The 13,691-nt window shown below is 35.4% G+C and overlaps 1 protein-coding gene across 1 annotated transcript; it reads right to left on the reverse strand.

The window, feature by feature from the left end:
- Nucleotides 1–6,720: 6,720 nt before the first annotated feature.
- LOC113322250 (mitochondrial outer membrane protein porin of 34 kDa-like) lies at nucleotides 6,721–7,344 on the reverse strand. Its single transcript, XM_026570307.1, has 2 exons — nucleotides 7,093–7,344; nucleotides 6,721–6,999 (listed from the first exon to the last, which is right to left on the reverse strand). The coding sequence occupies exons 1-2, from the start codon at nucleotides 7,342–7,344 to the stop codon at nucleotides 6,721–6,723; spliced, it is 531 nt and encodes a 176-aa protein (XP_026426092.1).
- Nucleotides 7,345–13,691: the final 6,347 nt, after the last annotated feature.

Genomic DNA, 13,691 nt, shown 5'->3' on the forward strand with positions numbered 1-13,691 from the left:
ATTTTTTTAAGGGTAAGTCAAGTCTGATAGGTGTTGTAAAACATCTAAATTTATATCTATAGTTTATGCTTTCTTTGCGAGTTTCTTGTGAATTATGTATCTTATATTTGTTTTTGAGTTTTATAGGTGTTTTGGAATCATTGGAGAAAAAGGAGGCGAAACTCGCTCAAATATCGTATTTCTTCTCATTATGTTGAAATGAACGAAAGGCCGAAGTCACTGGTGAAATAAATACGTGACTACGACGTCATACAAGGAGTTATGAGCGAAAGCATTGATGAGGCTTGTCAGTTCCTTGGAACTGACAGGAAAAATATCACCTCAGGTGTCCCTTTTCCAAAGATGGGTGTGTAAATCCAGTTTCCTACAAAATATCTAAATTTCAGTGGAGAAATCATTATTCTTCTCTGCTTAAACCGAGACGGCGGCTCCATCAATATTCTGAGAAGTAAGGATTAATTGCTTTGTTCTCGAGCTTGAAACCAGTGAGATCGAAGAGATAAACCTGCTTCTGAGATGGAGAATGAATTTCTGATGGATTATCGAGTTGAATCTGAAATTGAAAATGAATTAGGGTTTGAAGATGCGGCTGAACAGGAATCGACGGAGGAATTGGCAGTGGATGATTCGAATAAAGCATTGGTTGCATAAAAAGGGTTACGTTCTATTTAATATGGATATCTTTACTTCTACCTCTGCCTAGGGTTTAGAAACATGAGTTTTCTCTTTATTCTTGTGATGAACTCATATGCCATGAGTACTTAATTTTATTATTGGTTAAGGAATAAGTTGGAATTCCAAACATGATTTTTATGCAATGAATTAGTTTTGTCTCCACATTTTGTTGCTTATGATTCACTATTAATATTGTTTTAAGATTTGAATGTATGTTTAGTCGAGTCGCGAATCGGTTGAATTATCTTTCATCTCTATTGCTAGATTAGGGTTATTAGACGTAAAAGTGATAATTCCTGATTGCAAGTATCATAATTGTGAGTATTGCTTGCAGTGATGCATCCTAATAGTCACGAGTGGATCATAACCTTTGTTAAATCGAATTAGTGCTTTTACACGTTCGATTGCTTTGATTAGTCTTATTCCATTGAACTCAGTGCTTTTAGAGAGTTAAACTTAATTGTGCTTTTACACTTTAGGTTGCTTTCTAAGAAGAATTCACATATGCATCTTTTAATGTGGTTGTGATGAAATCAGGGAATTAGCGGGATATACTTGCAATCAATATATCTTACGACTTTTAATAAAGTTGAGATTAAATATCAATTATAGTTATTGTTGAAAAGCATGTTTGTGGATGAAAACGATATCCTTGACCAATACTTTCACATATTTGAATTGTGTGCTTTATTTCTTTGTTTTGCTTTTATTTTATTTTAGTATATCAAAATCACAATATCCCCCTTTTGTTTGCTTAAGATATCAAAACATATTGACAACCTAGTCCTCTCTGTGGGAACGATCCTTTCTTACCCTTACTATATTTTATATTTGTAAGTAAGAAAGTGAAATTATTTTTAGCACCTACGACAACGATCAAATTTTGGCACCGCTGCCGGGAAGGTAGCGGTTGTCACTTGTTTTTGGTTTCTTATTTTTGTTTTTGTTTTTATTTTTGGGTTTTTAACCTTGTTTTGAGAATCTTGTTTCAGGTACCAATTTTCTCATGGATGGAGCATATTGGAACGTTCGATACGGCTTCCAACCTCAACAATATGGAAATTACCAATCATCCCAGGGATATAATCAAACCCAACTCATTGGTTATAATCAATATCCTGCGGAATATTGTGGTCCTTATACATATCAACATCCTTATGGGGTTATGTGTGCGAACAACCACAAGGATTGGAGGATTCTTATGCTCGTGAACAACAAGTCTCTAACTTGTTAGACAACTTCTCCATTTTTGTACGACAAAAGTTTCAAAAAGATAAAGAGGCTACAAACGAGAAACTCCAAGAACTTATGAAGGTATGGATAACTTACGAAGAGATATTGATCAATATAAGGAAGATAGGTATGAAGAAGAACTTTGTTTTCAAAGCAATAACTATTCTAATGTGCCTGTGGTTTGTGATGAATATTTGATTGATGTTAATGTTGAAAAAAGGCCAACCTTTGGGGTCTTTCATTGATAATGGTGTAGTTAACTCAACTTTTGATCTTATAATGATCTTTCACCTATTCAAAAGGATGAGTCTGAGACTAGCAACACTAAATTCAGTGATGACCAACTTTATGTTAACTATGAAAGTAAAAATGATTATGAAAATACATCGGTCGAAGCAATTCATGGTGACATTTCCCAAAGCTGTACAACGGAATCTTTTTGGGATCAAGATGAAGAGGAATATGATGACACTTGTATAGATTACTCAAGCATTGATCTTAATAATGATCAAGAGCCTATTCAAAGGGTGGAGCTTGAGGATGATGCATTTTTGAGTGTTCTAAAAATGTTCCTTATAGCTAGATTTGGATCCGCAGTGGAGTATGTGCCTTGCAACAAAGAGGAGTATCTTGAGAATGAAACCGATTCGTTCAATATTGTCGAAGACCCAATTGAGCTTGCAAAGGATTGCAATGATGATGTTTATGTCGAGACTTTTGATAAGGCAGAAATGGACGAAGAATGCTTGCAAGGTTTGATAGAAGACCACGATGTGCAAGAGGTAAGTAATTCACTTGAATTCTGTAAGGATGAAGAGGATACCATAACACAAAAGTTGCAAGGTTTGTCTAACCCTTTGACTATTAATCCTTCTCCTTTACCTCTTATTGGCTTGAATGTATGTTCTTCGAGAATAATGTTAAATGACTTTGTTTCTCGATATCCGCCATTAGAAACATTTTATTCTCATACTATGGATGTTTGCAAAGAAGAAACCATAAAAGTTCCTGATTTCTATATTCTTTATACACTTCCAAGTGTAAACAAGAATAAGTGTGGGGGAAACATATATCGGTTAATAGCTTCATTTCTGTTTTATCGTACTAATATTTGTGTGAAGCTAATGTTTGCAAAACAGGTTACATGGAAGGATCCCCAACTTTTCAGATTATTGGTGTATGGGGAATTTAACTTGCAAGTCGGGATGACCGTTTTAAACCAAGCGCTACATGGGATTCAACCCATAGGATGAGTATTTCTTGTCTTGTTTTTAGTTTTTTCTTGTCTTGTCTTGTCTTGTCTTGTCTTGTATTTTTTTTTTTTATTTCTTGTCGCATATCATTATAAGATTTCCCACCTTGACTTTCTTTGGACGATTCAATTTACATTGAGGAAAATGTAAAGTTTAAGTATGGGGGAGTGGTTAAGCATTTGCATTAATTTTTCAAAATTTTCAACTTTTGTGTAAATTAGTGAATAAAAAAAACTCCAACTTGTAGTTAGTTTAGAGTGACATAATATACATGTCGCTAAGATTACATTGAGATTTCTCACAAGAGTGACTAAACTTGGAGATGACAGAGAACATGATCGGGTTTCTTACTTGTATGAGAGTTAAAGTTGGATTTAACCATGCCAGTGGAAAATGAGGTGCATAATGAATTCGGTATTAGATTTGTGATCCCCTATAGTGGAGACTTCCCATGTTACATCATGAGCGGCATCGACCTTCACTTCTTTGTACGTGTCTACATTTGTGCTTTTAGAGTGTGTGTCACCGTACGTAAACTCCGGGTAGAATGGTGAGCTACCCAACCTCCCACCAATAGAAGCACTATTTTGATCTCTTGAGTGTTATTTTATCAATCATGATGGTGGCATTGAATTGCTAACTTACATACTACTTATAATCTTGTTCGCAGTTAGCACCATCCACTTTATCTCTCTCTACACCAACAGGTCCATAGAAACACCATCATCATCAACAAGGGGAGCATCACAAATTCGAAGGAAAGTTGAAGACGTTCAAGGTATACAAGGAACGGTACAGAAATGAGTAGATTTCAGATTCAAGTAAAGCAACAAGACAAGGAGCAGAATTCTTACGAGTTGAAGACTTATGTACAAGAGCGAAAATTTTCAAGATGAGAGTTCAAGAAATTTATGATATTGAGACAATACATGTTGTGAAGAATCAATGGTAAAGTACTTACACCATGGCCTTTTTACTTGCATTTTTTTTTATCTTTATTCTTATTTGTTAGTTTGTATTTTATTTTCTCTTGTCTCAAAAAAAAAGTAAAAAAAAAAGAAAATAGAAAAAAATGAAAAAGAAAAAAAGACAAGAGAAAATTTCATTAGGTTCATTATTAGTTTTAATTTTTTTTGTATTTATTTTATTTTCTTGTCTCAATAATAATAAAAAAAAGTAAAATAAAAAAAAAAGACAAGAAAAATCCATTGTATCATTTTTTTGGTTTGTTCAATTCGTTTTTGGTTTTGTATTCATTCAATAAAGCCAATGGAATAAGAAATATCCATAATGAAGTTTAAACAACAAGGAATTAGAGGAAAGAATCACATTGTAAAGATTCTACGAAGTTCAAGAGTTATCATCAAGTGTTGAAGACTGAAGACGAAGATGACGACAAGGATTGAAGACCGAAGACGTTTCTATGGATGCTGTGAGAGTGGTGCTAACTGCACGTCGAACGGATAACGAGGTAAGTAAGCATATTCTCACATTCGTTAAGTGGTTGATTTCCTTTCTTAGAGATCGTCAGAAAAAAGGGTTTTCAAAATGAATAAAACATGTGGGTTTTTAAAACAATTCGGAGGGTTTTTCCTTCCTACCATTCAACGTGTCGCAGGATTCTCTTTCCACTCCTACCTAGACACATGTGTGACCCATAAAGAGATATTTATTATTGAGAGAAACTTCATAAAACCCTTTCTTGTGAGCCAGAGTTGAGACTTTTGATCACTCCGAACCCGAATTTTTTTTCGAGAAGGGATGGTTATTTCTCTCTCAACTTTTAAGGATGAGATTGTGTTCATATATGTGTCTAACTTCTTATTACTAGTGTGCAGAATTTCTATGTCTTTTTAGCGCGTTGGATGCTATCATTACGGAGAACTATTAAGTTGATAAAGTAGGTTTTGTGGGTATATCTCTTGTAATCCCTCAAGACACTATAACTCGTCCACTAGGGACACCTAGGGGTTTAAAGGCTTGTTATGCGTGCTAATTGTGAGTGTAGCCACTAGTGGAAAACAGAAGTTCCGCGACCGTCAGGACAAGTCATATATACGAGTTATATGACCAGTTTTAACCGTCTCTGTTGGGGTCTCTGATAAAGCGTCTCTGTTTGGTACGACCCAACGCCATGGGTCTCAGAATAACGACCGATTATAAGGGTAACGAGGTACAGACCCTTAACCGTGGGTCTCATATTTAAATTATAATATAAAAAAAATATAGATTCAGATTTGCTGAAATGCCTGAATGGGTAAATCTGAAATGATCTGACTGCATCAAAGTCAAGTCAAGTCAAAGTCAAGTCAAATCAAATGGAAGACTGAAATTCAAATTTAAACTCAAATTTGAGAATTCCACATTCATTCATTTTATCCACTGGGTTTAAAATTACACAAAAAAAAGATTGAAATCCTTAGTTCAGAGCAATACATATGTTCGAGATAGTTAGTAAGTTCTAAGATTAAACAACATGATTAACTAATAGAAAATTGATTAAACAACAAAATGTCAAAATTCCCAACTCCCGAATTGAGAAGATACTTCATAATGGTGTATCTGTAGCAAAAGTAAGTTATGATTCTCAAAAATAGAAGAAATAAAGGGACATAAATGTGCATATCCAAATAAATTAGATAGGATGAGTATGACTTACCAGTAAGTACGTGATGGGTATGATCACTTCCTTCAAATTAGACTTAAAACCATGCCTACAACAGATGATATATTGATTAGTCAAGAAATTGGATGGTACAAGCACAAGGTAAACACCAAGAGAAGAGACAACAAGAAAAAACACCAAAAATTATACTTAAGCATCTAACTGATACGTTATGGATATTAATCATACAAACAAAACCATTGTTTATGCCTCTACTTTATAGTATTTATCAATTAAAGAAATAAATGAAAGAAAATGTAATGGTACTAAAAATTAGAGAACTTATCAAGCCAAAAGAACCAAATCATGCATTTGTACACAAAAATTATTGTACACGTAAGTGCAGTAGGCTAAAAGAATAGATGCCCAATGCCTAAAAATGACCGACACTTGATGATACTAACTGTGGGGGTGGGTGGGGGGTGGGGGGATTAATGTTTAAACAAAAAGGACATATATAAAACTATTAAGAAGCAAATAAATTGAAAAAATAACAAGGGAACATTCATGTTACTACAAGAGTGAAATTATGCACTTCTTAATTCTAAAATATATAATCCAACAGTCTAAATTGAATTCCATCATTTGAACATAAAGTTTGAGAATAAAGTTTGAGCCTGGTTAGCTTTAGGGAAAATATGAATACCTAGTAAGGAAAACGAGAGCCAGTGCGACTGGCAATAGACGGTTGACCCAACTGCACCTATAATCATACCTGAAGAATTCATTTTAGAAATTAGATATTAAGCATCACATTCTCAGTTCCTAAACGTGACAGTAAAACACGTGTAAAATGTAAAACAATCATACAAGAAACCAATATTATTATCTGAGCTTCTCTATAACAAAGACTAAATTGGTTGATAAAAACTTAGTATAAGATTATCGGCTACTCTAATTCACCGTCAGTTGGTTAATTAAGACGGTGAAGAGGGACCTTGGCCTCCACTCGTGCTGGATAAGAGCGCTTGCCTTACCATGGTTGTTGATCCTAGCCTTGACAGAAGTCAATTGGTCCAAAGCTTTCTGGGTACCAATGGTCAAGGTGTTCTTATTTGTACTGAAACTATGGGCAAGCTTGGCACCAACATCTGTATAGGTCAAGGGACTCTCAACGTGGCAGTAAGAAACATTGAAAAAAAACACACACATCGACAAAAGAAAACAAGGAGCCTGGCAATCAAAAAAAGAAAAACACTCACTAAAAACAAAGAGTCAGTCATCCATATGAAAGAGCTCAAAAGAAAATACTCACAAAGTGACAACAGCAATCAGGTCAGCATTTGCGAACCTCACTCCAGCATTGCATTTGGTGAGGTTACCAGATGCAATGTCGTAAGAAAGATCAGTACCAAGAGCAAGAAGGGGTGTTCCTACAACTCCAGAGAAATTGACCATGGGGTTTTCTGTCAAGCCAATGCTATTACTGATGTTGTTGTACTCATGTTGATACTGAAGCTCGAGTTGTTTCCAGTCAAAACACTCAGAGATGTGATTAATCACTAACATAACCCTCATGTTACGATCATCAGAAACACAATACAACAAAACACAATACACACCTATTCCCTTAGATGGAGATCTTCAATGCTTCCTGAAACAGAAAGATACCATGTACCCTCCGACTACCTCTGTCAATCTCCATCCTCTGTAAACTGTACACTACCTTGCTTTCTGTTACACTCATCTTCTCATCGAGCTGATGCTTACTTAAATCAACATGGAGACATTGTTTCAGAAATTTACAAACAGAAACATGGAGACAAACAAATAAACAATCCGTAGTGATTCATAATCATACGAATAATGAATAAAAAATTATAAAAAATAATTGAACATCTCAATCAATGAACGTCTCAACCATTCTGGTATTGGAATACAAATTCAACAGATGATAATAGTCACGCAGGTGCTCTAATAGACCCATCAACAATTACAGAGCAACAGGTGTTCTAACCAAATGAAGATACTATAAACTCAAACCATATTAAGTACACGACACTCTATACCACAATTCCGTATCCACAAGAATGATTCCTAGAAATCCCATGAGCTGTACACTGAAGGTACATATACATATCAAGTATACAATATCATAAAAAGAAGACTAATACACTTATATCGTTCTTGAAACAATAAATAAAATTAGTTAAATATGTTGCAAGACCAGATTTTTAAAAAATACAAGCAAAAGAGGAGACAAGACATCATTGAACTACAATTTCTTAGCATCAAATTAGTTATATATGTTCTCTTTTTCGGGTTGCGAATTAGCTGATACAAATTGGATGTGATGGCTGGACTCGGCATTGCTATTTTGGTGGCATGGTGGATATTTTTAGGGAACACTGACTATACAAACGAATAGACAATGCATTGTCTTAAATAAAATTGGAAAAATCTATTTGAGATGGTGAATAACAAGAAATCAATTCCAATTGCACCACCATTTTTGTTTTTGGTGTGCAGGTACTGATTTAGGAAAATTTAACTAAACACACGAAATTTAAACTTGACAAAGTAACCAAAAAAAAAAGAAAAAAAACTCGGGACAGCTCTAACAGCACAGAAAAATCCCAGACCATATTACTAACACCACCAAGTTTGGCTTAAACCCACGTAGAGGTTCTGTACAAGATTCCAGCAGCAAAAGCAAAGCAAAATGACATGGAATCAACTAACTACCCCAGCTAGGGGAGGGAAGTCATGGAACTCAGTGAGTCCTTTTTACAAACAATATATGAAAACAAATGGTAAAAACATGAAACCGGGTGAAATCTGTACATCAATTTAAAACTAAAATCAATAGTTGAAAGACGGAACTCATTGGGTGATTTTAACAAGCATGTAATGGGCTATCTCAAAATTCAATTCATTCATCAGTTTATGATGGAAAACTAAATTTGGATGGCTGCATTCAATCTTCACAAGAACATTTATATATCCAAAAACCAAGTCTGATAAAAGCAAACTAAGTGGTGGACATACTAACCATCCAGTAACACTTAAAATTATTTCAATGTCTCATCCAAAATGGCTTGAATGGACAGTCTCCTCTCATCTGCATCAACAAGTACTCCATAAAGCATCAATAGTCACCAGAAAATTCATCCAACAGCATATGGAAACAAATTCTTAAACGAAAGAAATATTTTTACTATGTAATTCAGACCTGATAAAATCGAACAGAGTTTAGCACAAGCCTCAAACTCATTCCTGTGATTGACATATTAGCAACAATTGAGAACCAAAGAATCTCCCATAAAGGAACATGCTTGGATGTTGATAAGGCACTTGATTTAAAAACCATACCATACCCACAAATGCAGTCACAATGAAGTGGAATCCGATTAAAGTTGTTGCTAAAAAAGTAAACATATAAGAATTTAGTTCAACTGGATCTTCAAAAATAAGAACAACAAAGAGATTAAAAAAAAACAAATTATATGCACCAACACGGCATCACGATTTAGGACATTGTGATTGAAATCAGCTTCAAAGGTGGAAAGGGGAGTTTAGCATCCAGAACTGTAGGAAATCACATACAAGAAACAAGTCATATTTAGTATAATATCCACAGGTACAAGTAAATACAATCCCTCTGCAAATCAAAAACAAATCCATCATTAACTAAACAACAAAATCCTAATCCACAAAATCAAACCCTTTCGAAAGCCTAATTACATCACCTGATACAGTTTGATGAATATCAAATACTAATTAAATGCCTTGGTTTGCAGAAAATCAGTCACGACCCAGAGAATTTTATACCAAATCCAAAGAAAAATCAATGAAAATTTCTACAAACACAATTTAGTGAAACCTTAATAAAACCCCCAAATCAAATCCTTAGTTTCACTCCAAATCTGAGAAGAATTTCAGATCTACTGGTTTCCTTTGCAAATAAGATAGCTTATCAAATGAAATTAGAGTTTTGATTTAGGGGATTTAGATACGAACGATTGTTCCTGAAGTTTGATAAACAAAACTAGAAAACAACTAAAAGAAGATCGGTGTTGTTGGTGGTGCGCTGGAGGGATGATGGTGGTAAAAAAAAAATTGGTGTATTGATGATCGGTGTTGGTGGTGTTCATGGAAGTGAAGGTGACCGGTGGTGGCTGGGAGGAGAAGGTAAGAAAGAAGAAGCAAGGGAGAGAGATACAAAGGTGGAGAGATGGAAAGATAGGAGGTGGGTGAAGAGATAAGGTTTTTGCTTCATCCCGCCCGCTCACTTTAGAATCTCAGATTGCTCAATCGTGGCCATACACAGTGTGGGCCCAAAAATACTGACACAAAACTACCAGATCTACATCGCAATTTGAGGGTCTCTGAATTGGAGGGTAGAATGGTAAATATATTTAGTTATTCAGAGACAGCTATATAGGTTCTCGGATTTTTTGCGTGTTTTACCATATCAGAGACCGTTATATTTGGTCAGCAGCCCAACTACGGTCACTGAGGGTCTCAGATGTGTGTTGTTTAATACCCATTTTCCACTAGTGAGCCTCGACGTACAGAGTCGTATGTATGTTTTAGAATTAAATTGTTTGATTTGCTCAAGGACTAGTAAAGTCTAAGTATGGGGGAATTTGATAGGTGTTGTAAAACATCCAAAATTATATCTATTGTTTATGCTTTCTTTGCGAGTTTCTTGTGAATTATGTATCTTATATTTGTTTTTGAGTTATATAGGTGTTTTGGAATCGTTGGAGGAAAAGGAGGACAAACTCGCTTAAATTTGTATTTTTTTCTCATTATGTTGAAATGAACGAAAGGGAGAAACCACTGGTGAAAGAATGACGTGACTACGATGCCATACAAGGAGTTATGAGTGAAAGCATTGATGAGGCTTGTCAGTTCCTTGGAACTGACAGGCCAAATATCACCTCAGTGGCCCTTTTCCAAAGCTGGGTGTGTAAATCCAGTTTCCTACAAAATATCTAAATTTCAGTGGAGAAATCATTATTCTTCTCTGCTTAAACCGAGAGTAAAGAGTTGTGACAACGATGGTGTTCTGTTGAAGGATTGATTCCTTTGTTCTTGAGCATGAAACCAGTGAGATCGAAGAGCTAAACCCTCTTCTGAGATGGAGAATGAATTTGTGATGGATTATCGAGTTGCATATGAAATTGAGAATGAATCAGGATTTGAAGATGCGACTGAACAGGAATCGACGGAGGAATTGGCAGTGGATGATTCGAATGAAGAATTGGTTGCATAAAAAGGGTTACATTATGTTTAATATGGATATATTTACTTCTACTGCTTCCTAGGTTTTAGAAACATGAGTTTTCTCTTTATTCTTGTGATGAACTCCTATGCCATGAGTACTTAATTTTATTATTGGTTAAGGAATAAGTTGGAATTCCAAACATGATTTTTATGCAATGAATTAGTTTTGTCTCCATAGTTTGTTGCTTATGATTCACTATTAATATTGTTTTAAGATTTGAATGCATGTTTAGTCGAGTCGCGAATCAGTTGAATTAGTTTTCATCTTTATCGCTAGATTAGGGTTATTATACGTAAAAGAGATGATTCTTGATTGCAAGTAGCATAATTGTGAGTATTTCTTGGAGTGATGCATCCTAATAGTCACGAGTGGATCATAACCTTTGTTAAATCGAATTAGTGCTTTTACACGTTCGATTGCTTTGATTAGTCTTATTCCATAGAACTCAGTGTTTTTAGGGAGTTAAACTTAATTGTGCTTTTACACTTTAGGTTGCTTTCTAGGAAGAATTCACATATGCATTTTTTAATGTGGTTATGATGAAATCAGGGAATTAGCGAGATATACTTGCGATCAAGATATCTTAGGACTTTTAACAAAGTTGAGATTAAATATCAATTCTAGTTATTGTTGAAAAGTATGTTTGTGGATGAAAACGATATCCTTGACCAATACTTTCACATATTTAAATTGTGTGCTTTATTTCTTTGTTTTCCTTTTTTTATTTTAGTATATCAAAATCATAATATCCCCTTTGTTTGTTTAAGATACCAAAACATATTGACAACCTAATCCTCTCTGTGGAAACGACCCTTTCTTGCCTTGCTATATTTTGTATTTGTAAGTAAGAAAGTGAAATTATTTTTGACGCCTACGACAGCGATCAAAGTCCAAAGGAACTGCTAAAGGAAGTTTGGTCTTTTACAAAGGTGAGGAGAAAACTTAAAAGATGTTAAAGACACCCGGCATATTTACGCAGGACGTCATCATTCGCTCCAATCAACTTTAGCAGGAAGGAAAATCACCGGCCGGTGATGCGGTTGATCGTGATGATCAAGATGGGGATGGTTCGGAGTGATTCACGAATTCGAACGGTTCGATGGGGTGTAGTAGCAGTTAGAAGACTTGGCTCGAGTTTTATGTATCAGTGGTATTGCTGCCATTATCGGGCATTGATGGAGAGAAGTTGTTGGCAGGAAGGAGTTGTCTTCGCTGCTTCCATTGATAGCATGTGATGGAAGAATGATTGTTGATGCTGTGAGTTAAACCGTGGCATGTAGAAACAGGAAAGAAGAATGGGGTATTGTTGGTCACGGAAAATTGTGGCTGGTGATGCTCGTGATCAATGGAGGATTGCTTCCTTCAGGATCAAAGGTTACTGATGATCATGGCAGTGATGTTGTGTGCCAGCGATGAAGAGATGATGCTGCAAACAAATTGCAGTTGATAGTTATGTTGAATGTCGGTGATCTAAAACAGAGATTCATGAAGGTTGAGATGGAACCGATCTCGGGAAGGAAATGGCTGTTGCCATTGGTGCTGATAAATGTGGATCGATAGGTTGGTTCAACGGTCTATTGATTAACTGGTGAATGGTCGGAGATGAAGTCGAGCCTTAGAAGAAGGTGCGCACGGAACAATGAAGACTGTACGTGTAGTTGAGCTGTTACTGCCATGCTGGAAGCCCAAAAGTTGTACAACTCAGAAGAGGGAACAGGCAGAGTACGGGTGGAGCCTGGCTGCAATACATTTGCAGATAACTTTGACACGTATTGGAGGAGTGAGAATCTTGTGCGAAACGGTGCATCGAATAAGGATATATCAACGGTGTAGTTGAAGACATACGAGGTCCCCAGGAGATCGAATGGATGAGAAGGCGTGAATCCAAAGAAGTTTATAATGAAATAAAAATTTGATGCGTGTCGTAACCACGACAAATTAATCAAGATATTTTCCACTAATTAACTGGTAATATATCGGTAGTAAGGATCGTTCCCACATAGAGATGTGTAACTGATATTTAGATAGCAAAACAAGATATTTAAAAAAAAAAAGGATTGTTTGATATAGGAATATAAAAGTAATAACAAATAAAAGAAAGAGATGATCAAGAAATCCTACGTCGTTACCAAACGATAATTGGATTAGTATACTTATCTATCTTCGTTTAAACCATTAATCACCAACCGTAGAACAACAGCTAGCTCAGTTCTATATCCAAAACTCCTTTTACCACGGATATGGGAGCTCTCCAATATCAGATTCTATTCAACCGAACCACCAAGTAGTAACCCACTCAAGGTGTAATCCAATCAAACGCTTAGGCTTTGTGAATTAGGTTGATCCCAGTAGTTAAACTCTTAGCTCTAGGTTCACTTGCTGATGTTGTCTTCATTCGCAATTGCTCCACAGAATCCCTCTGCAAGGTCTCGCGATTTCTACTTGTGTATGAATTATTCGACGATTACTTATCTCCTAACTCAATACTAGCAATAGAATAATCAAAAGATTAATATAGTGTGCACTCCAAACAATCTAATTAATCAATCATAAACCCTAAAAATAGTAAAAACAAACGATTATGTGATTTAAACTCTGAATTGATTTATATAACTAATATAGCTTCACGCTA

Source organism: Papaver somniferum, chromosome 11 (assembly GCF_003573695.1).
Source record: "Papaver somniferum cultivar HN1 chromosome 11, ASM357369v1, whole genome shotgun sequence".
Taxonomy (NCBI): Eukaryota; Viridiplantae; Streptophyta; class Magnoliopsida; order Ranunculales; family Papaveraceae; genus Papaver; species Papaver somniferum.